At 40.0% G+C, this 25081-nt stretch overlaps 1 protein-coding gene across 7 annotated transcripts in view; it reads left to right on the forward strand.

Annotated features, from left to right (window-relative positions):
- The window catches only part of TIAM2 (TIAM Rac1 associated GEF 2), a 170717-nt gene extending 145764 nt beyond the window's left edge, over nt 1-24953 (forward strand). For all 7 annotated transcript variants that reach the window (XM_082049732.1, XM_082049729.1, XM_082049734.1 and 4 more), the window contains 12 exons: nt 12208-12387; nt 13190-13258; nt 13637-13762; nt 14994-15102; nt 15678-15857; nt 17223-17341; nt 18518-18626; nt 20301-20359; nt 21182-21287; nt 22025-22112; nt 22675-22829; nt 23679-24953. In XM_082049732.1, the coding sequence (XP_081905858.1) occupies nt 12208-12387; nt 13190-13258; nt 13637-13762; nt 14994-15102; nt 15678-15857; nt 17223-17341; nt 18518-18626; nt 20301-20359; nt 21182-21287; nt 22025-22112; nt 22675-22829; nt 23679-24322 (1944 nt within the window). In that variant the 3' untranslated portion in view covers nt 24323-24953. The remainder of the gene's footprint in view (nt 1-12207; nt 12388-13189; nt 13259-13636; nt 13763-14993; nt 15103-15677; nt 15858-17222; nt 17342-18517; nt 18627-20300; nt 20360-21181; nt 21288-22024; nt 22113-22674; nt 22830-23678) is intronic.
- The last annotated feature ends 128 nt before the right edge of the window (nt 24954-25081 follow it).

Here is a 25081-nt window from a genome sequence, read left to right on the forward strand (position 1 = left end):
ACCCAAGAGCCTTCCATTGGTACCATCAGTAAATGTAACCCTATATATTTGGTTGTGGTGGATCATTTACTTATTTTAACCTGGTAATGACACTCATTCACTCTCAGAAAGGAGATAGGAAGCATCAGTCTGAATGTGTGTATATAAGCAGTGGATGATTGTAGGTGAATGTCAGGAAATGTTTATTCTTCCCCACCAAAGTTAAACAGTTGCCTAGTATGACTTTTTGGTATGAAAATTGAAGATTTACCAAAATATACTGAATTAGAAGAAGATTTGCAATAATATGGTGCATAAACCATAAAAACTGACAAGTACAAACTGTGTTTTGATTACATTTTGAATAGTGTGGCAATGTATATGTGTATGTTCACATGTATCCGGTAGATTTCAGACCCATATTTCTCTCCATTTGGTATTTTGTTGAGCAAAGACTGTAAAAATCAAATATCTTGGAAGGTGAATGTTATTATTAATCAAGTGCACATCAGTTGCTGAGCTACATTGAAAGAAAGCCAAGCAGAAATGACCAGAAGCTCAAGAGAGATTCCCCTGGGCAAAATAAGATAAGTGGAAGAAAAAACTACTGGTATGCCCATATGGCCCCAAACCTATTTCTTGCATGGAGCAAATTCCAGTTAAACGATGTTCATGGTGATAGCTTCTCATTAGCTCTACTTTGCATTGCCCAGGCAGTTCCCTCTTGCACAGCATGTCATTAATTGCACGAGAGCTGCCTGCCTGAAGGTTTGCTCAGCATCCATAGGACATTAAAGATCTTTCCTTTTTCCTTTATTTTAGTCTTGAGAACCTCTCTTTAGCAGTTGATGAGATCCAAAAGCTTGGGGAGTAGTCTGCAATTAACATCTTATTTTTTTTCCCTGTTCTTTTAAGGAAAGGGATTAACAATGTAGTACTCTCAAAATCATGTATACTCCTCCGCAATACACGTGTCATTTCCTTCCAGATGTGAGATGTATTTAGGGAGTCTAAGAGCTAACATGGGAAAAGAGCATATTCCTCAGCAGTGGTTTTCCTTGATTCAGTTGTGCCTGGAGGGGACAGTTCTACATCGAAAGTGCAACAGAAGCCTGTGGGGAGCTCTGCTAATTATTTTGCTTTCCTTGCAGACAGGCCAGCCTGTGCTGAGCCCAACCAGAGTTGCTGGTTCCAGCAGTGTGGAGCCACAACTCGACCCCTGCTGTCATCGTGCACCTTTTGAGAAGGGTGAAATTGTAGCCTGTTAGAAGTCTGTAAGAGTTCTGATGATTAGTTCAGGTTTCAAATTTTTTTTCCATCCCTCAGAGAAAGCATGAAAACTAATGAACTAGGTTATGGAAGCCTTGATGTAAACCTACCAGTAAGTGCTTGCTACCCCAGTACTGGATTTCACTTTGTTGCATTGATCTTGCAGTTCTTTAAATTCAGCAGAATAGTCTTTGGATGGCCCAAAACTCAAATGCAACAATTGCCTGTCTTGGCTAATCTAGTAAGGAGCCTAGAAGCCATAAAGCTTGAAGCATGAAAGGTACTATATACCTAGAGTGAACCTGTAACCAGACATTAGGCCAAGGTCTGGATGGGGACCTGTGTGCGTAATCATGGGTGAGGAGGCACAAGAATGGCAAGAAAGAAGAGCCAACAGAGACTTTGCAGTTCTTGCATGCAGAGGTGTGAGCTTGTATTGCTCTATTTCGTGCTGTTACACTGGGTTGCGGGGGTTTGGAAGGAAGGTGGTATTTTTTGTCTTTCCTGTGACTGAAGAAAATGTTCTCTCAGAAGTACTGTGACCGTTGTTCGTGTAAAATGTGCAGATGGTTTTGATTGGGAGAAGTTGTGTTATGTTGATGCGTGCAAATGAAAGAAGATGGTGAGAGATGACTTATAATGCAGTTTTGCTTTGTAGTCTTCTGGGAAAAATCCACGAGGCAGATGAAAAGAGAAGCAATAGTCCTGGTTCATTGCAACAGGATGCAGAGAGCAGTGTTTCTGGAGATGCTTATGACTTCTCTGATGAAGGGCAGGAAGTTGCCTGGGAGTCCACCACCCTGGGCCTCCAAAGCAACCCCCGCCACCTGCAGTGCAGGATATGACGGCATCATTTCGCTTTGAAATTAAAGGCAGCAATATCTAATCACACTTCTGACAGACTCAGAGAACTAGGTAACCTCTATGCCGTCTGTAGATTTCTTTTGTGGATTTTTGTAAGATCAAGATACTGTTCAGTTACAGAGCTAACAATAACACACATTTTTTTTCTTGCGATGCAGAAGCATTTAAGCGGAATTTTAGTGCATGCCAGGGTGTGTGCTGTGCCCATCAGTTATCCACAGGACACAAAGTCATTCTGAAGTCACATTAAGTTTGGAATACAGGATTTCAGACAAATACTGCAACCTAGGTACCCTCATACACTTTGATCAGACTTTGATTCCTGTTCTGTGCTATCAGGAACATGGAGGGCCCAAGGTAGACCTGAAATGCCAAAACTGAAAAAATCTGCTACCTGCAGTAGATTCTGCAAAATCAAAGTTGACAAAAAGATTCCTGAAAGGAAGGAAGAGGGGAGGAGAATTAAAAAATTTAGGGATCAGTTGAGTCAGATGCACAGGGAAGTTCAAATAGATTTTCCTGTTCTGTTACCTGTTGTCCACAAGCACTCTGTCTTCACCTGTTCATACCCTGTGTGGGAGCTGTAGACCTTCACTCACACGGTGATTCTTTCATTCGCAGACAATATGATCCTTCTGAAGTGCCCAAACAAAACCCTGCTGAAATCAGGAGAGAGGTTGATGTGAAGTTCAGGGTGTCTGCATCTGTCTTTACACGGGGATTATTGCAACTTGTAACACTTGAAATGCAATATGCCTGCTACTAACAAGAAGACATAAGGGTTGCCCTCTCTGCCTCTAAAGAAGGCACAATGCAAAAACTATATTGTGAGAGATGAATGCATCTACAAAGATAATGTATCAGTGGTTGCCATAGTTTCTAATTCAGTGCTTGAGAAAAGTTTTTGTGTTTAGCACAAAACACTTTGGGTGAGAATGCAGTGTTTAAGATGCTTCAAATTAAAAAAATTATCAAGACTTCCTTTGGTATGTTAACTGTTTTTTTAGCACTGGAATTAAAGAAAATGTCTTCACTGTGGTCAATTATGCTTCAAAAATACATTTTGAAGACATTTAGAAGTATGTTATTGGTATAATAAGTGCGATAGGAAAATATTAAGAAAAATTATCCACCCACATTTATTAAAAGTAAAAGATGGAGTCCTTATAGATCACTGTAGAGATCTGGAGACCAGCTGAATTAAGCATGATCTTACAATGTTTGGAGACCACAAATATCACAGAGTTCCTCTTTATTCCACGGTATAAATGTACATATTGTATATTTTCATGTATACATATACATATACATGCATATACATATGTATACACACTCTAATATATAAAATATGTTGTGTTTCCAAATTATGCTTCTGCTTCACTGGTGGTCCAGACTGATGTTATAAAGTAGCCTACAAGTGCTCAGAATGGTCCCAGAGGCAAGCTGCTGTTTCCTTTCATCCGAAGTATATACTGAGAGAGAAAAATTAGCCTTTTACCTTCATGCCTTAAAGGCAAAAGCAGGATGGGAAATGAACTCAATGCCAATAAGCACATCTAGACATATGGGGACAATAGAGGGAAGCCTGTATTACGGAGGATGTTACTGTTATGGTAACTGTCAAGCCTGGTGCTGCTAAAATGGAAAGATGAAAAACAGATGTCTGTAAAGGGAATGTGTGTTACTCAAAGGACACAGGAACAAACAATAAGGCTATGTCATTTTGCCAGTCACCTTAAAAGTATTTCAAGGTGATGGATTGTTTTACATGTAAATTTTACATAGGAGACATATACTTGAAGAGGGCTTGAGTGTTTGTTGTGTGCTTCTAGAGAAGAAAGGCTAAAGAAAATGCTTTATTTCATTTGGTTTATTTTAGTTTGCGTTTTCCACTTTTTTGATTTATCAAAGTCCCTCAATAGGAGTTGAAAGTATTACTAAAATATAGTGGGTTTTTTTTAATTAATACACATTTTTTAAAAAGCTGTTAATTGGTAACATGTTTTAGCTGGCATATGGCTAGCTAATAACTCAGACTTAATTAGCAAATCTGGAGAAGAATAACTTCCTAATATGGAATTAAAAAGGCCTGTCATTGTTTTTCATCAAGATTGACGGTATTGCTTGGACCTGAAATTTAGCAGCCTTTTTTTTTTTCCGGTCCCAGTGGAAGAGGAGATGTGTTTTAACACTTATCTGTTGCAGAAACAGAGCTTGAAATGGCCACGACTCATGCTGACAGAAAATGGAGAAGCAGTACCTTTCCAGTAAGAATAGTTATACTTGTAATAAATGTGGATCTGGTGACCTGACCTGTGTTATTTTGGTCAGTGTCATATGCAGTACCACAAACATTTAATTTTCGCAGGCTAGTGTGTTTGGTTGGTTGGTTTTGGTTTTGTTTTTCTTTCTCTTCAGACTTGTGGATCTCTAGGGTCTGTGTACTACTGCAAAGGCGACCACTAATGGTGGTCAAGAAAAGTAGCCATATACATGCTGCACATTAGTTCATATAATGTGATTTTTAAACCAGGTTGTGCATTCATTGAAAAATGAAAAGTCAGGGAGCAGGCAAAACCTCTCTTGCTCCTTTGAGACTATTCCTTCAGTTTTCTGTTATATAGTCTTCTCACCTAGTGAATCCAATATTTGTCTCCAGAAGAAAGGGTGTAATCCATCAGCTAAACAAGAGGTTCCTACCACTGTGATGTGTTCTGCAAGCCCTAGAGCCTTATCAGCATCAGCGGCCTATAGTTTCAGGGCTCAAGATCGTTGCTTCTCTGATAGGTGACCACTTCACAATGGGACATCAGTTTGGCAAATGCTGAGCTGTCAAGTTGCGCTAATGATTTGGAAAGAGACGGATGTAAGTTTAATTGCAGTAATTAAAGGAGAGGGCTGTGTCATTCCCTTGCTTGTGTGAAAGTGAATATCCTTGAAACCACTGAAGCAGCACACTGGTAACCAAGGATATGAAAAACAAGGCTTGGTGTATCATGTGGGTTCAAGAAAATGGTTTGCTAGAGAGCAATAGGCAGTGGCAAAGGCAGGGATAAATGAAGCCTTATAGCTCAACATCATTGCACACTAATAGAGGGAACATGGGAGTTACTGTGTTTTATTATGCCACTGGTATAGTTCTCATTTGATTAATGAATTGCTTGTCAGTCTTGTAACTATTGAGCTCAGTGGTGTCATGTCCTATAATGTTTCATTTAAAGTTACTTTGTTTTTAGAATAATATAGCTGTAGACCTGAATGGTTTTGTGTAAATATATAAACATGGGGACTTTTACTTTCAAGCCTGAATTTATTACTGAGCACAGTTGAAATTTCTTTTTATTGATATAATTCCAACTAAAAAGTTCAAAGGACAAGCACAATTATGTAAAGAAATTGTCCAGAGAGAGCTGTCTATTTATTTCTCATTTTATCATTGTAAGAGCATTTGTACGCCACACCATTTAGCAGCATATACCCTTGGCAGAGCGTCAGTACCATTGACGATTCACACTGACCTTCAGGGCAGTCAGCACCCTCTAGATATTTTTAGGTATTTGGCTAATTTTCTCAAAGCACCTGATGGTGTGTTTATGCAGTAAATTTCACGGACACAGAGGCAGGTACATTTCTGGGGAGATAAAACCCATCTTCCCTTGCCATAACTGCACTTTATCCTGCATTTACTGCATCAAGCTATTGATAAAAGAAACCCTTCTTATCTTGCACATTTTCTCTGCATTAGTAATAAAGGCATGTCTAATCGTGCTGTTGTACACTGTTTAGCCCCGTTACACTGGGATGTTGACAGTGTCTGCAATTTTTGTTAATCGGCACAAAAGAGAAACTTGTGCAGCTGAGCTCAGAGTGAAGGTCTGCTCGTGGGGGATCGCGACGCCCGTGGCTTCCTTCCGAGGGACCTTTTCCTCTGGCGAAGTTTGTATTCACAAGCCACAATGCCCGCCTTCAGGAGGAGTAAAACCAGAGCTAAGAGTTTAGCGCTGGCTCGCAAAACCCAGCAGCAGGCAGCAGCAGCGTACGGTTCCCTGCACAGGATGTTTTCTGTGGTGAGTTCTGCAGGGGTGATGGTTAGTCTGGGGATGTGCTGCTTAATTAGGCTAAGATAAATAGTGACTGTCCCAGCATTAATGATCAAATAATGGATTCTGGTAACATGTAGTCCGTGGATGAGTTTATACCATTACACTGCATGGAAAAAAGTTTGGGCTTTTTAAAGTTTGGGGGGAGGGAAGGGTGGGCTGGTTGCCTGCACTGTTTGCTGCTGGGCTCAGGCAAATAGTTATTTATTGCATCTGACAGAGAAAGGACTAAGTCACGATCCAGACTTTGACAAGAAGTGGGATGGTTTTAACAAGATTCTTCAGGGAATTTTGGAAATAACTACAGCATGAACGTTTTAACTGTTTTTTTTCTGGTTTTTGACAAATAATTTAGGATTGTGGAAACAAGGAGGAAAAAATAAGAGCTACAGTCAATGTACTGCTAGGGGGTTATTAGGCAGCTGTAAATATATTACTTGGGTGGTAGAAAAATACATGAGCCTTCTGCATTAAATATTGACAACATCATGATAAAGACATGAGGAAGGAGAGAATTACAGTATTTTCACAAGATCATGGTTTGGGAAAATTTGCATTGTGTGCTTTAATATCACCTGATAAGAGTCTCCTTTTTGTGACTTGGGATGTCAGGGTTCCTCTTTCTTTATTTTCGTCATGCTCTCATCTTTACATTTTGTATGGTCAGGATTTAACATTCTGAGATGGAAATGACTTCTGTTTTGCCTGTGACTTTGGTATGCATTGAGTCAGATGACACTGGAGATTTTAGAAAAGCTGAGCACAGCATCTATGAACTCTGTGGGAGCTGCTGGTCCTTGAGATGTGGTTAATGCAGGCTTTTGGGCCCAGATCTCTGCTGCCTGACTTGGTTTATAACTAGCATTTCAGACAAGTATGTAGGTCACCAGTGGTTCTTCCGCTATACCCAAGGAGAAAGATGGGCATCTCTCTGTGTGGCAAGTGAGAGGGAAGTTTTGCCACCATGCAATTTGTATTAATAGCTCAGGCACCATGTCAGGTGGGCTGCATCTTAGCTGTTTTATACACCTGTGTGTTCACCCTTCTTTCAGGCCTTGAGCTGTGCGGTCAAGAAAGAGGTACTAGGTCATCAACCCCTCTTCTTACTCTATTTGAGATTTCTGAATGAGGTTGGTGACAGCTACTTGCATTACCAGAACAGGCTGACTTTGCTAATGTAAATCTTCCTGAAATGGGGAAATTCTGATTCAAAGACAAAAGTTCATCATTAATCCTCCCCTGTTGTCTGGCCTGGTAGAGTTTAGTAGGGCAGCTTTTCATAATATGGTGTAGAGGGGTTGCTTCTCCCTCCTTAAAGCATAACTCTAACTATGCTGGGCTTATTGCTATGAAGGATCTAAGTAGGCATTAAAAAAACAAAAACACCTTTCCTTTAGCAATGTTTTAAATATTTTAATTAAAAGACATGCAAGAGACACAGTGAAGCAAAACAGACCCCTAAAATTTCAGCCATGTCAGTCAGGAACAGTTTCATGTTCTGTGTGGCCTTGAAGTTGAAAAAAAAAAAATGAGAAGGACCAGATGATAAGTGATGACTGAGGATACTACTTTGTTTTAGCTTCTGTTGCTCAAAGCCAAGTGGCAGTCTTGCCCAGGTACCTATGGTGAAAATCCCACAAGGTGTTTTTCTGTAAAAGTCTGCTGACATTTTTCAGGGTTAATGAACAATTTAGATGAGAGCACATACTGTATTAGTGTGTAACATAAGGCAAATTTTTTCATTGGTCTTTATGGAAATGGAGGTCTGCAACTTTCCAGCTTTTTATATTGCTTGGTTACAAAGTACTTCACAGTCTCAGGATGACAAGAGATGTCTGTAGAGTGATGGACCCATAAAACCTGACTACTTTTAGGGCTGCCTAGTGCATCTTTTAACACAAAAGAAAACTGATGGACATCTCCAAAAGCTTTCCTTTTTCACTGAATGATGGATGTAAGGAGGTCTCTGTCCAATTGCTCATTTCTCAAAATCCTGTGTAATTGTATTTCTTCTGCTGACTGGTGCATTCAGTCTTCCTGGAAATACATACATCAGGCAGAGCTGAGCTGTTAGCTCTTTGTTTTTAGGCAGCACAAGACTAATCTGTTTGTGCAGGATGTTTTCTGAGCATGCTTCCTCTACAGATAAGGAATTAAAAGGATTGGTGATCACCCTGTAGATGTGGTTGGTGTCCTGCACAAGGGTATAGAAATCTGAAAAGTCATCAGAGGATATGCATGGTTTTAACCCCACCAAAGAGTCTTTTTTAGACTGTAAAGTTTTCTGAGCCTACTCAAAATATCCTTTTCCATCACCTTTTCAGACAAACTGTTGGAAGTGTATAGGTCTGTACAAGGGTTTATACAGTTTTGTTGGAAAATCTATGAAAGTGGCCAATAAAACAGTTACAGTGCTGCTTAATGCCTTGGAATGTAAGGTGTTTTGGTGTTGTTTTGGGTTTTTTTTTTCTACAAACCCTGCATAAGCTTCAGTTGTCTTTGCCAGCTCTAGTGCTGTTAGTCTAAAATTTTGGATTTTTAGCCTTATCTGTCTGCTCTTCTGCGCCAAAGGTAAGCTGAATCTGCTTCCAGTCTCCTATACATGTTGCTGAAAGTGGCATACACTCAAGTGATGGGTTTTGGAGAAAGTTTGTTGCTTCCACTGTATGCTCTCTTCAGCTTTTCTCTGCACCCAGCTACCTTGCAGCCTTGTCCAGGGACAGTCATCTGGACTTTTCACCAATTTACATGTTTTTATTCTGATGAGCTGCACGCTATGAAGGTTGGCATAAATAATTTTTTCACAATTCACTAAGTACAGACAGCCTTGGCCTTGTGTGGATGAAAGAAGCTGTGTCAGTTTACCAGATCTATCTGAGAATCAAATATGCCTGTGTTAGCCGTTGCAGTGTCATTGTCAGAGCAAATTCAGGGTTAATTCCCACCTCAATTCAAGATTATGGTGGGTGTATGTAGTATCAACTTAAGGCTCGTCTTGAGACTTCTTGGTTTAAGGGCACTGGGCCACCAAAGACTGCTTTGCCATCCACAGTGCCCAGGTGGTTTTGAAATCCCAGCTGCAATCAGCGACAGGGCAGAGGGTGGGCCTCTGCTGCCCATGCATAAAATATAGACAAGACATCTTCTTAGGGATTGTCACTAAAGCCTTTCTAGAAAATATCTGTTTTAAGCAGCAAAACTAATAAAGAGCAAGACGTTGTTTAGTGTGGGAGGCAGAAAGTAGCATCCAGAGCAGTGTGGAAAAAAGGCAGAGATCCTGACCTGGATGGTGAGGGAGTTGTGGGAAGAAATGTGAAGCAAGAATCATTTTTATTCCTCTCTACTTATTTCTTATTAGGAAGTTTCTCATAAATACTGGGCTCTCGGTCGAGAACCTAGGGTACACTTTGTGGTTTCACTGGCAAAATGAATTCTTGCATCTTCTGTAGTCTGCGCAAGGTGTGTAAGAGTGAATGTGAAATACTTCTGTCTTGTGATCAAGTAGCATTTCATGCTTAGTTTGAACCAAATGTAAACACCACAGTGCGTACAAAGAGTGAGAATGAGATCTGGAGATTGCACAGTGCGGAAGCCTCCCATAAAGGGAAGGACAAGGAGCAGCAAGGCTGCAGGGAAGCACAGGAGTCTGTGAGCAGCACTGCAGGACAAGGGTAACATTTTTAATGCCAAACTTGCAAACATGAAGTGTTTACATGCTCAAGAACATACTAAAGTTTATAACAATCACTACTTGTTGGCAGTATGGCTGAGTATGGTTATCCTGTGCCTTGGGCTTAGGCCGGTTATGTGGAACAATTTCTGACACCAAAATTATGTTGCTTAGGTGCTCAGATAGTATTTATGTCGAGGAGCATAATCTGTTTCCATACAATTTCTTATCCAGTGGTTCTTGGTGGTGGATGCAGCTCTGGGCTCAAAACTGAAGGCAATGGAGAACATAGCATGTTCTCCAATGTCTGCATGCCCTAAATGTGAAAGTGGTTGAGGAGGAATAGAAAACTTCTAACTCCTCCTTGTAAAACTGTGCCTGAAGATGATGTTTATGACTTGCTTTTGACAGGCTTTCTCATGTCCTTGTTCTAGTGTCCTTGATTAGGCATGAGCTTGATGTAAATCAAGCTGCCTACGTGCACCTTGAGCTGTAGAGAGTATAAAATTTGAGTCATTCTGATACAAATACAGAACTTTCTGACATCAGAAACAAAAAACAAAACTCAGGTACTTTGGCATTCAGCTATTTAGAAGTTGCTTTAAAGTACTGCCCCCCCATCTCCTAAATTGAGATTTATTTCTGAAATATAAATTAATTTTGGTGGTACAGGCTGTGATTTTTAAATGTATTCCATCAGTGTGCAGCTGTAATTCCAACAACCACCATTCAATTTGCATTGTGTATTGTAGGGTCCTAATAAATTTCATAGTCATGCAAGCTGTCATTTTACAGGATTGTGAAGATGGTTGCACATATTGGTGAGGAAAGTAATTTTTCTTAGAGTGGGAGTATTGCTCAAAACTGTGGACTGGGAAGCTACATGGCAAATATTTGACATTTTAACATTTATTTCCATCATATAGCTGTGAGGGATGTACCTATGTTTTGTCACGTGAATGGCTGAGATTTAGTATTGCTAGTGCATTTGGCCTCCACCTTACAGAAGGCTTTGTATAGCTCAGTTCAGTTTCAGAATAACTTTTGCATTTGCTCATTTGATGACCTAGTATGTTGGTGAGCCTGGCTAAGCAGATAATCAGTGGTGAATCAGGAGATGCAAAATGGACCACTTGAAACAGCCTGTGGAATAAATTAGTACAGATTAAGACAGTTCTGAAATGCACTTGTCCTGATTTCTTCACTGGAACAAGACTTCCACTTGAAATAATGCAGCATTCATGTAGTCCTTATGTGAATGCATTCGCTAAATAGAACATAATATATCGTACAGCATATGCAGCTGTCCAGAGTGTCTGAAAGACAGAAGCACTGAAGAATTGTTTCATGTAGGATAAAGAGGGGGATACTGACAGCTGTTAAGGTAGAAATGAGTAGTAGTGACGTTCTAGCTTTCAGAAAAATGTCATATAACAAATGGAATCATTTTTAAGTTAAGCATTAAAGATTATTGCCTGCAAAGGTTGCTCTTGGATATTAGCAGTGGTCATACAAGAGCAAACTATGCAACCAGTTCATAGTGTCAGAAAAATCTCTCTTCTATCTTTGCCTTATAAGATTAACTGCTGTTCCGTCTCCAGTTCCTACCTTGCTTGGAAATTTTCAGTTGTTTCTTTGGTTTGGTTTGGTTTGGTTTTGTGGGTTTGTTTTGTTTTGGTTTTTTTTTCATCTTTGTTATTCTTCTAAAGAATCTCAAGGGTTTAGGATTCCATTTGCCATTTTTAGAAGCAAAAAATATTGACACATAGTTGTCTCCTTGGAGAGAAAGCATCTAAACCTCTTTTGACAACCTAAGACATTGGAATCTGAACCTTGAGCTCCCTGTCTCATTGCTTGAAAAAAAACACACAACACAATATAGATAGCAGATGACAAATAAAATAGTTATTCTGGATGCTTAAAAGATCTTTATTTACTAATTCATTCTGTTTTGATGCAATGAGTGTTGCAAAATAAGAGAGATGGAAAATAGTGTCATGCTAGCGTCATAAGAATCAAAGTGTATGAAATATCTGAGTGCTCTTCATCTTTTGCATCCCATGAGCTTGTATCTGAAGATGGAAAATAATTCACATTGGAAAATAACTAGAAAATTTCCATTTTGTTTTACTGCTGTGATCTGGATCTGCTATAAATTCAAGCTGTTCAAAGCTATCAGAATATATATATTTGACAAAAATCATTGACATGCTCTGGCCCTCAAATTTGGAACAAGAGGAAAATTTGAAGAATTTAAAAATAATTGCAGTACAGCAGCTTGTGTTCTAAACCATCAGTGCTTGTCTCTTCCTTCGCATTTAACAGAGTGCAGAACAGATCAGTGTGTTGTGCCGAAACTTCCAAGACGTCCCAACAAGCAGTATGGAAGGACAGAAAGACAACCAGGATCCACCTCCACGGCCACTGGCTCGCCACCTTTCTGATGCAGATAGATTGAGGAAAGTCATCCAAGAACTTATGGACACTGAGAAATCTTATGTTAAGGTAAAGAAAAAAAAAGAAAGCTGTGTAGCAACAGCCTTCTTTCTGAGGCTGACCAAGATTTGTGGATGACCTTAACATCTTTCATGCTTATCTTTATATACCCAGCCCTCTAAAAGGGTCATGACGTACAACATCTGCTTATCTAGTTGTTCCAGTTGTTTTCAACAGGCTTGCTTCTGTAATAGACGATGTAGGATTTGATCTAGTAGCTTTACTTCAATTTGTATTTATATTGGAGAGTGGTAATTTGTGGGCAGTAAATACCTGCAATATGTTAATATAGGGGCTTTCCAGGGGATGTTTCTCTAGTTTTCAAGATGAAAATAAATCTGGTAGAAGAGCAGAATAGACTCTCCTACAAATCAGAAAAAAAAAAAAAAAAAAAAAAAGAAGAAAAAAATAGTTTAATTGTGGAAAATAGTGCATTATTATTTTTGAATCAGCAGAGCTAAAAGGCACAACTCCAGTTGGTTGTAGCATCACACATATGTTATTTCTCTTTTGACTGATAAGTCCGTAATTTGTTAGATGTATGTCTCTTCTTTTTATAAACCCAAAATTCATATGACTGGGTGCCAGAAGAAAGATAGAAACATTTATTTCATTGGCCTTCCACAAGGAGGAATCATCTACTCGACTGGATCTCAAAAAACATACTTACAGGTTTCACTACTTGCTGCAATAATGTGTATGGCGAACGAATTGTATTTCTAGTTCATTCCCCAAAATTACTCCTAACTCACAGTTGTTGCATAAATTTCAAGCTGTTACATAAAAAGTGAACGCATTTTCTTTCTTGCAGGACTTGAGCTGCCTCTTTGAGCTGTACTTGGAGCCCCTTCAAAATGAAACCTTCCTTACCCAGGATGAGGTGAGGGAATAACTGCAATATGTGCTTTTCATTCTTTTATGGGTTAAGACCTTGGCACTTGGGTTTTTCATTGCTGACAGCATGTCAGAAAAAGCAAACAATGAAGATAACAATAGGAATTACACCAGTCAGTGCCTTTCTGTCTGGTGTGTACGTCACTTCTTTTTTAAGGAGTGATTGTTCTTCTGACTTAACTGCTAAGATATCTTTGCTTTTTTGGTAAGGATTTTTTAATAAAACCCATTCAAAAAGTATTAATTAAGACATTATTGGCCTTTGCAACCTCTTTTTGTGTCAGATCTCCTTAGTGAACTGTTTTTGCAAGAGCACTGTTGAGTGCATGGAGTGCTGTACTTCATAGCCTGATGTTTTTCACAGATGGAGTCCTTGTTCGGCAGTCTGCCAGAAATGCTGGATTTCCAGAAGGTGTTTTTGGAGACTCTGGAAGACGGAATATCTTCATCCTCAGATTTTAATACACTGGAAACGCCATCCCAGTTCCGGGTAAATATTTGGTTGTTTAATACCCTGCAAAGTGCCTGGAAATATTTCTGAAAATCTGGCTTTAGGAACTCCAGGTTTCATATGATTGCTTTGAAGTTTGAAGCTTTACATTGGATTACAGACACCTATTCAGCATTGCAAGATAAATTCTATTTTTCACAGTTTTATCTTCCTCTTTCCCATGGCAGAGGGTGTAACATGGAGATGCAGAGTAGACTTTGGGTGTGCTATAAACTAGCAATGCATATGATGCAGAACTTCTTTGTAGAAAGGTTTTTGTCACTGGGCTGAATTCTCCCCTGCCCTATGCTCTTCCCCACTGTGCCCAGTTCACCCTCTACTGACTGTGAACATTTCCCGCTAAAATACCACAAGTTTCTTGTGTGGTGAGCTCCAAGAAGCTGTAGACTGTGCCCTCGCTGTGCTGTCTCACTCATGGTGGCATCACTCGGTACCTGCCCCAACCAGACGATGTCGGTTCCCCAAAGATGGTGTCTCTGCCACAGGACTGGGCGAGACTGCTGGCAGGTCTCCTGGACACTTGCTGCCTTTTGTGGAGCAAACATTGATTAAAAAGAGGCCGGAGGGCTGCTCTCTTCCTCCTCCTCCTCCTCCTCCTTCCCCCACTCCTCTCTCACTACTCCTTTTTCTTATCTTTGCTTTGGGAAGCATTTTTCTAAAAACATCTCTTGTGATTCAGTCCCTCCCACATCTTCCCAACCTCCACTTCATCCAAGAACATCAGAGGTGCCCTGTAATTACCACCTGCCTGAAAGAAGGAAAACAGTTGGAAAACAATCTTTTGTATTTGTTTTACACTGTCCCTTCTGGCTTTGGCACTTTTGTGCCTTGTTTCCTATTGCTCATGTTTTTTCCCAGCACAACATACCCTGTTACATATCTATTAATTTTTGTTCTTGTGCTGCTTGAAAGATTTAGTAAGACAGAATGGCTGCAGTGGTGTTACCTGCTCAGGGAGAATGGAGAAAACTGCAGACTTCACCTAAATGGGCTAAATTCTACACCCAGAGACATCACAGAGCTGCTACTAGTAGTATATTCATGTGTTATCTATCTGTCTATCTGTGTGTATGTATATATTTTATATATCTATAAAGGATACCTATAGAAAGAGAACAGATAATCACATGGTTGAGCTTCTGTGTTATGTGCCTGAACACTTATTTAGGATTCTAGTAATGAAATAATATTTTAATTGTGTTGATTTCAGAAATTGCTGTTTTCCCTCGGAGGCTCCTTTCTGTATTATGCTGACCACTTTAAACTGTACAGTGGCTTCTGCGCAAACCACATCAAAGTTCAGAAAGTTCTCGAGAGAGGTAATTTGTTGTCTTTATTATTGTAATTCATTTGCATGAATTTAAACCGCAGTGAACTACTGTAACAAATCCTCTTGACTTGCGGAGAATATTGGTAAAAAGCAAGGGCTGATCAGGTGTCTTTCAATAGGAATAGCTAAGATCTGCAGTTATGCTGAAATACGGTATAGAATTGAAGGGAGAAGATTCCTTTCATAACATCCAGGCAGTAGCCTGAATAGCTAGAGAGATGTCTCCCACAAGTTTGTGCCATCTGCAGATTCATACTCCAAAAAGCAGCAACAAATGGTAGAATAAGTTAGTAATTATACCTCCTCTGCCATCCACTGCAGTGTAGTGGAAAAACTACTTTGAGGAATAATCTCACCTTGATATAATTGCTCTCTTAGCCCTTATGTATGTAATTTAATGCAGGAAGTGATTATGAAATTAGTAATGTAAATGACTTTGTGAACTAGCTATAGAAAAGGGTGAGGCTTTTGGTGCTGGTTACAGGTTGTAATTCTGTGCTTACAAATTTTTGTATCTTCTGTGACTTCGATGTTCAACTGACCAACTCTTGTATCTGCATCTAGCCAAAACAGATAGTGCCTTTAAGGCCTTTCTGGATGCTCGAAATCCCACAAAGCAACACTCTTCTACCCTGGAGTCGTATCTCATAAAGCCTGTTCAGAGAGTGCTGAAGTATCCTCTGCTTTTAAAAGAGCTGGTGTCTCTGACAGATAATGAGAGTGAGGAGCACTATCATTTGACAGGTAACTTCTTCCTTTCTTCTGATAGTTAAGTTTTATTTCCAGCCCTTTCTGAAGATGCAATTCCTTCTGTCTCCTTAAAAATAATACATAGCTTTTTCATGCTTTTAGCGAAAAGTCTAACTTGGTATGTCTCAGTCCCTTTGAGAAGTAGATATGTCCAGGATTTGCAATGGCAAATAGGACTGGGGTCTTTTTCCTCAGTTCTTGCACAGGAGCATGCCAGGTAATATTTGCTGCTTTTTTATTTCCCTCTCCACTTGGGAAACACTGACCAACGCTCCATCTTGCAGTTGTTACTCAATTGTTGAAATGTGTCCAAGTTTAACAGTGCCACAGAAGGAAATTTTAGTTGTTTGAGGTTTGGCCATGACTCGTGCTTGCGTAGAAGAGATCCGTGTCACAGCTTTGCAGTCTTCCCACATAGAAAGACCTGTCTGTCTAATGTATTGGTTGAGTTGATTGTATTGGTATGCGTTGATTGGTTTTCTAGGCTCGTATGATTGGGACTTTATCCTGGCAAATTCCTGTTGAGGTCTGTCAGCACCTCATAGATGAAAGTCTAGAGATTTATTTTATTGATTGTCATTTTAACAAAATAGATTCAGGCAAAATACATTGTCAGCAAAAAATCACGAGGCTGTTGCTGACTTCAAAGGGAGCTTCTAACACAGTTCTGTTGCCCTTACAGCCAAGCTGGGGGTGACTTACACTTGCAGGTCAGGATGAATGCCAAACTTCTAAAAAGCTGCGCTGTTAAGAGCTGGCAGGACTGGAGAAACTAAGTGCCCTTCTCCAGCTCCTTTATGTATTAACACAAAAGTCTAGTGAAATCTAGTGTCATGCTTGCTTAGTAAACAAAATTGAAACAAAACCTGGCCACCAGCATTTAATTTCATGGATACGATTAGTGAGGAAGCTGTATAACCTTAGCGCTGCATTTCTTTGTTCATTCTGCGGTGAGCCAAATGCAATTTGTTTCTATTAAAGCTTATCAGATGACTTATTCTAGTATGGGCGTAGGCTACTCTAGAAATCCTGGTGGCCCTATATATGCAAGATGCAAAACCTAACCATGTTTACTATCATGTTGATAGGAATAATCATACATTTAGGGCTCATCACTGGAATGCTAATTGCAGCCTTTTCAGGCACTTCAGATGAGCATTTTTTCACATACTCTGGTCAGAAAGCATACCTGCTACTCTTGCTCTGAGAAAGCACTGATACAAAGCTAGAATTCTGTTGTCCGAACCTTGGGAACACTGTGTCATTTTGCCTGCCTTAAGTGGAATTCAATTTAAAATGCCACATTTAGAAAATACAATTGAATTACATAGCTGTCTATGATATTTTTTAACCTTATAGAAGCACTGAAAGCAATGGAGAAAGTAGCAAGTCACATCAATGAGATGCAGAAGATATATGAAGATTATGGCACTGTATTTGATCAACTGGTTGCAGATCAAAGTGGAACAGAGAAGGAGGTAAGGGAAGGAACAACATGTTTTATTCACTCCTTAAGTGTTACCTCACTTGCCATTGGGTGTTTTATCTTTGCCTTGAGGTAATTTGGTAAGTTATTTGTGCTGCGTTTCCTCCATTCTCCTTTAATATTTTGACTTCCATTTCCTATCTGCCTGTCAAGTTTCTTTTTGTCAGTAGGTTACGGTAAAATTTTCAGACAGCTGCCAGAGCCGCCTTCTGGACTGACAGGAATCACGAGCAGGAGTAGACATAATTCTCAGCAGGAAAAATCCTTCTCTTCTCAAATATTGTAGAAATTATCCATGCCCCAAGGCATTCAGATTTTATGCTATAGAGTTCTTAAGATATTTTTTCACCCGTATAAATGAAAATGGCAATTGAGGGATTTCACATTAAGACCTGTTATTCTCATTCTCTACACTTCCAGCACTGAGGCATCCACGGTTATTTGTCAGAGCAAAAACCATTAGTTAAACAGACTGCGCGCACACATCTCCCAGAACTGGGGCAGCAAGGTCTCGGTTTAGCTATTTACATCAAACGATTACTAAGCAGATCAAATCCGTAAAGGTGAAGATCAGATATGAGAAATGACGGCACGGTTGTTTAATTTCCTCCTAGTAAAAGCCAAATTACCCCCGCTGGCTACCTGGTTTCCCATCATTTATGAGGAAACAAAACCTGACAGCCTGGGAGATTCTTCACAGTTACAGTGTGTCCCACAGAAGAAAACAGTCTCAGGGTACAAGACCTCCATTGATTCTGCCATTGGCAATGTCATTAATGCTAATTACTCTGCAGAAATTAAAGATACTTACAGCTAATAAATCAGCCAGCTCTCAACTGGCTATACGTAAGTGACAGATCACGAGATCAACTTAATATTCTTCTAAGTTATTAATGGTAATAACCTGTATCCAGCTTTCATAACTTAGTGGCTATTACTTTTTATAGTTGTTGCCTATTTTAAAAAGAAGATTGCTGACACTTTTCTTGCCGTAGCGCAGATGTCTCTGCCTTTCTCTCTTTCTGTCATACAGTAAATAGATAAAACATAGAACCTTAAAGTAATTGATGTGTACTCGTTAATGTTTTACTTACATATGTGGATTGCAGCACTGATGTATATATTTATACTATTTATTTATGTTATCTACTGTTATAATTTAATAAAGGTGACAGAGCTTTCAATGGGAGAACTTCTAATGCACTCTACAGTTTCCTGGCTGAATCCTTTCCCATCACTGGGCAAAGCAAGAAAAGACCTGGACCTCACAGTGTTTGGTGCGTGCCTTCCTTAATGACTGACTGCTCATTCAAATCTAAAGATTACCACATTAAATCTTCTCACGAGATGAAAGCCCCATCTCCTTTCCCTGTAGTCGTGTGGTATCTAGGGTAGACTTATATCTGAAAAAATACGTGGTAATGTTCTGTAATACGAGAAGTGAAATGTTTCCCCTCGTTTGTTTGCCATTGTTGTTTGCTGTGTGAGCCAACCTCAGCTGCTCTCCTGCCTATATGTAAACTATGGAAATTAGTGATTTTCAAGAGGTGATACTGTATTTAGAACAGTCTGCTAAACCAAGCTTTCCAAGGAGACTGGTAGGAAATGGGGATTTTTTTCTACTCTTGGGAATTTAGGCTAATCTCTGCTTTACAGCTACTGCATGGAAATTCCCATCCAGTTTAACCTGAGAAATGAATGTAGACATGAGAGCATACAACCAACAGTTTTATTTAATAGTATAGATACAATTAATCATTTAATAATTACCTAAGTAATTAAATCTTCCAGTGAAACAGCTTAGGAACTTGTCCTTTTCTTTAAAATATGTTTCTTTAAAATGTCACTGGATAAACACCTACTGAACAACCCAGGTTGACGAGAGACAAGTTTCTCTTTCTCAGGGCTGTTGCACTCATTCTCCAGGAAGCATGACAGGTCAGGGGAGGGGATGCTTCTAACTGAAGAACCAACAGGAGCTACCTCCCAGGTTCCTTGGATGAGCTCCGCAGTGATCCACACATGCCAGACTCTTCCCAGCAGGGGAAGCGCTGGGATAAATGCCGTGCTCCCTACGGCTGCATCCTGGCTTCATGTAGGGATGAGACTCAGCTGCACACCACTGCCCCTCCTGCCCATTGGAAGGAAACATGGATGCATGAGCAGGGATAGAGCTATACTGCCCTGCAGTTTGATCTGGAATCCAGGGCTGCTCTGCAGAGTCATCACTCAGTTCACCTGCAGCTTCGATGCCGCCATGTTTCTGTTCCTCCTTACAGATGAGACAACATGTCCCCACCTCCCTGGAGGCTGGAAGATTGGGTAACATTAGTGAGCCAAGCCAGCCAGACATTGTGGAAGCCAGAGAATTCCTGCAAATGGAAAAGTAGGAAGAGAGGTGTTTGAGTTTCCAACTAAACAAATGCTGAACTGCATTTGGAGGACAGGCTTTGTGTGCTTTTTCACAATCTCTGCTTTACAGCTACTGCATTGAAATTCCCATCCAGTTTATTTTAACCTGAGAAATGAATGTAGACATGAGAGCATACAACCAACAGTTGTATGCTATTGCTATAGACCCTTCAGTCCACTTGAAAACATTCAGCAATTACAAAAAGAAAATCTGAAATTTTACATCTCATCTGCATCTGCTGTATTTGTTTACATGAAGGCTGCTTCACATATCAGGAGACGGGCTGCTGGTAGTTTCAGAATAAAGGTTCAGAATGACTTAATTCTAAATGTTCAGAACAAAATCTGAGGAAAAAATACTGCCATTGCATGAACAAGTGTAAGATTAAAAACCCTTAATACAGGGCAAATGCTTTTCAGTCAGCTTGCTTATTTCATTCTCCACATTCCTGTGACTACAACAATCAACTTCTCCAATATAATATTTTCATTTAATGTTACACCTGTAATTAACAGTTTTATTCTTTTTCTTTTTTTAGTTTTTAAGAGGGCTGTAATACTGGTGTATAAGGAGAACTACAAACTGAAAAAGAAAATGGTAAGTCTGCTGTCAGTGGAGGTGGTGGCTGTTTATGCACAGGATCCAACCGCAGTGTGAGATGGGCCATACCGGTGTTGAAGGGGGAGTGACAGCAGCAAAATGCCACCTTCCCTCGCTAGGCTGGAATTCCACCCATCACATCTGAAACAAGTGCTCAGCATCTCTCTAGCAATAAATATCTTTTGTTATTTAGTAAGCAGCAGCATATTCTTTGTGTGAGCCCCATGTCAGTTCTGTCAGGTGGAATATGAAACATTGCTATGTAGGAATCATTAATTTTTTCAGATGGCCTTGTTATGTTGGTTAAAGACCTCTGTTTACAGACCCTTGATCACCCTGGAAGGAAAAGAAAAGGGGCATTATAAACATAAGCTCCACCATCCCCATTTCCAAAACTGGAATGCTGAAGTCAAGTAGCAAGTTGTATATCCTGAGTACCAGTGGTGAAGTACTGCCCCATGCTTACAACAGGTGGAGGGGCTCTAAAAGTAGCAGCAGCAGCTACACGATTAATGTATTCTGCTAATCAACAGTCTGCGGGTTCCTTCATGGGAAACTTGTTCCTTAGTAGTACTTATATGCAAAGCATTATTTTTATCCATTAAAAAGAAGTGCTTTTAAAAGTTGAAGCAATTACAAATTCAAAAGGTTGTGTCTATCACCTTTTCAGCTACATTTACAAGCACATACTAGGATATTGAAGGAAATAGTCTAATAATTTAGTTTCTCTTCAGAAGCAGGTCTTTTAAGAGTAACTCAAAGAAATTCCACTTTTTTTACTCTCACTTAGAAATATCCTTGTTGTTTTTCTTTTTGCAGCCTACTAATGTTCGTGCTGCACATAATTATGGCGACTTGGACCCATTTAAATTTCGTTGGCTGATTCCTTTATCTGCTCTTCAAGTTCGGCTGGGGAACACAGCAGGTAATCCCCTTGCACTGAATACTTCAGAACTGAACACTTTTCTGGGATTCTGTAGTGCTGCTTTTTCCATATGTCTCTCTGCAGCCTCTGGAAACAGGCAGGTTGTAGATAAAATAGTAACTCTTGTTGTCTCTGCACTCAGGGGGTGCAAGCTTGAGACATTAACAGACTTCATTGATTTGGTATGTTGGCTTCTTCTGTGAGTTCAGTAAGATGCAACACGATGCTAAGGGATGACAGAATGGAAATCCCCAATGAAAAGACACCATGGACAGGAAGGTGATTTACCACGTTTGATGTCCTGGTGATGCCCTTATGCTGTGTATGCGCTGACACTTGCTTGTTTTCAAATGTGGGAAAGCTGACTGTGTAATTTCTGGTAGTAAAGGGCTGTGGTTTTGTTTTCCATTTGAGTTGAGTTCTATAAACAACTGTGAAGGGTCACTAGGTGTTCAGAGCAAATGCTTTGGACACCTGGGTGAAAGCCTCCAGAAGCTGGAAGGCAGTGAGAAGCAATGAGAGAAAGCAACTTTGCAAGAGCAAAGACAACTTATCAAAGGCAGCACTAGGCTGCTATAACAAGAGTGTTCAGTGGACTTTCCTCTGGGTTCCACCTCAGGCAAGATCTTCTGTGGATCCAGCCATATCTTCAGAAGAAGAGGAGCTCTACACTGGTCTCTCTAATGCCGAAAGTTTTATGAAGTATATACAAAAATAACGTTTCTTTCCACGCACAGGAACAGAGAACAGCTGTATCTGGGAGCTGATTCACACAAAGTCAGAACTGGAAGGCAGGCCGGAAACAATTTTTCAGCTGTGTAGCAGGTAAGCTTTACGTGGAGGTTCTACTTGACAAATCACATTAATGGAACTAAAAAAAAAAGATTTTCCCGTGTGACCTTTGCATCAGCATTTCTAATGCCGCGGTCACTCTTTGAATCCAGGCACTACACCAGTGTTTAACTGCATAGAGTACAACAAATTAAAATTGGAGTGAATTTGGCACAGTGACCCAACATCAGAAATCTGTGCAGACGTACAATCATAAGTTCCAGTACAATATGGGCAAAGTAACTGATTTTATCAGACTCTCAGTTGGTTAGCAGAAATTACCTTCTGATAAAGATCACTTAAGTGGTGATCACTTGGTAAAGAAATTACCTTTTGGGCAATTTTTCTAAGAGGAAGTAACAAAGATCTCAAAATGAAAATGAAATGCCTAACAACGCATGAAGATGATAGCTGCTAAACCACTACTAATGCAATTTACTAAGAAATAGAATACTGCACTAAAACACATCAGCAGAAAGGAATGGTCCAGATTTTATCCCAATGGTGTCTTACTTCAGAGGGGAAAGTTAGGTTATCTGTTTTCTTAAATTTGCAGTGACTGTGAGAACAAGACTAACATAGTGAAGGTGATCCGCTCTATTTTGCGGGAGAATTTCAGACGTCACATAAAATGTGAGCTACCGCTGGAAAAAACATGTAAAGATCGTCTTGTCCCACTCAAGAACCGTGTACCTGCAACAGCCAAACTGGGTAAGAAACATGTTCTCAAAGTGAAAAATGGAGTTTGGACTCCAGAGCTGGCAGAAGGTTCGCAATTATTACCATGACTAGTGTGTCGTGTGCCAGATACACACATCTTTTTTTTTTTTGGGGGGGTCGGGAAGGCAGCAGAGTTTCTCCACAACTGGTGTATGACAAGGGCTAGAAGAGATAGGCCATCCCCACACACTGTATTCTCACATTCAATGTGTCATTAGCTCTCTTAAGAGCAGACTTAATAAGGCCCAAATTAATTTTGCTGGGAAGAAACAGACTCCCTTTGGCAAGCAGTATTAGTGTTCTTGCCTCTGAGTTCCCTTTAGTAACTCAGCCCTAGTAAAATTAAAGCTAAAACAACTGGCAAAAGGCAGGGGTTCTGCTGCTTTTAATGTACTAAATCTGCATCCCAGCAGACACCCTAATTAAGCACAAGCTTCAGACATTTTAGATAAATGAGTAGCTACTAGTATTTCAACTTATCCATCTGATCAGTTGTCTGGAAATTCCCCCTAACATCACAGAAACAAGGATGATTCAACTCACACCTCCAACCTGGTCCTCCAGTGCTTGAAGTGCCTGAATCAGTCTTGCTTTCCTGTGGTGTGTGTAAATCATTAGCACAATTTTTGATGTATATATTACACATGAAGGCAAGCATATAGCCCCAGGGTAGATGGAATGAGAACTCCGACATGGGATCAGAATGCTAACACATCTGACCTGGGATGATTATCAAATGAGACTACGTACACTGTAATTTATGAGTGAGCTATTGAGACAGACAGTATAAGCAGCTCATGTTTTGCTGAAAAAATAAAACCACCTTTTTCCTCTGCACAGCTTCCACGCGCTCCTTGAAGGTCATGAAGAATTCATCCAGTGGCGAGTGGAACAGTGACCCAGGGAAAGGCACCTTCCAGGACTCAGACGAGTGCAGCCTGAGCAGCAGCACTCAGAGCAGCAGCTGCCACACCGCCGAGAGCATCCAGGAGCCCAAAAATTTATCTCCCGATAAACACGCCCAGAGCTGTGCATCTGACTTTTCCAATGTTCTTGTCAAAGAATCTGATATTCTCAGTGACGATGATGATGACGATGACTATCAGAGCCCAAAGAAGGGCAGCCCTACAAAAGACATTGAAATCCAGTTCCAACGGCTGAAGATCTCAGAGGAACCGACTACTGACTCTGAACGGGATCAGGCTGCTGAGAATGAGGAAGGAGATGGCTTCGACACAGGAGAGCATCCCAAGCTGGTGCGTGGCCATTTCTGCCCAGTGAAGAGAAAAGTGAACAGCATGAAGCGTAACAGAGGAACTTTAATGGCAATGCAGGAGCGTCACCAGTCCCTTGACAGTCACTCTGATAATGCAAACCTGGATCTGAACTCAATTTTAGAGAGAGAATTTAGCGTCCAGAGTTTAACATCTGTAGTTAATGAGGACTGTTTTTATGAAGCTGTGGAGAGGCATGGGAAATCCTAGCTTTCTGAGCACTATATTTAAAATATTCATTTGAAGTCCACATAAAAGTCAACCAACTTATTTTGCTTTAAAACTCGTAAATTCATGGAAGTTGCAAGAAAACTACTATCTGATTTTGTGCACTAATACATTTTTCCACAAAAACAGCTGTAAAGGATTCTTAAGTTATTTTAATTTATTGTGGATCAAAAATAGATTTAAGTTTGCCAAGGTCTGTAAATTAGTTCATCCCTTTCAGGCAGTTATTAAGATGATGTAGTATTCTTGGGGAGGGGAGGGGATGGGAAGGATGGCCTCGTTAGATTTTAAGTAATGTGGAAAAGGTGCTACTGAGTGGCAGAGGGGATTACAATGGAAAGTAGCATTGCAAAATGAGTTTTTCAATACCTTGGGCATTTTATTTCTTTGGTTTTCATTTTTTGCTTTATTTAAAGCAGAAGTAAGTTATTTTAATGTGTTTTAGTGCACAATAGTGCAGAAGTTTCAATTTTGTAAGTTTCAAGATGCTGTTTATACTTTATACATATGTGTAAATACAAAACCAAAGCTTGGCCTGTAATCTTCTATTTGACTGTATTTTTTATTTTCTCTACCAGCCTGTACAGTAAAAGACAAATAAGTATTGTACTTAGCCATGTTTTCTTCTTTTTAATTATGCTGCTTTTCTCTAGTTGGAGCTTTAAATCCTGAATTCTTTGTTTTTGCGTAAATGAGAAGAGCATAAGCAGACCTTGAAGTAATCTGCACACTTCATCCTCC

This window comes from Streptopelia decaocto (assembly GCF_964273445.1).
Source record: "Streptopelia decaocto genome assembly, chromosome: 3".
NCBI classification, from domain to species: domain Eukaryota; kingdom Metazoa; phylum Chordata; class Aves; order Columbiformes; family Columbidae; genus Streptopelia; species Streptopelia decaocto.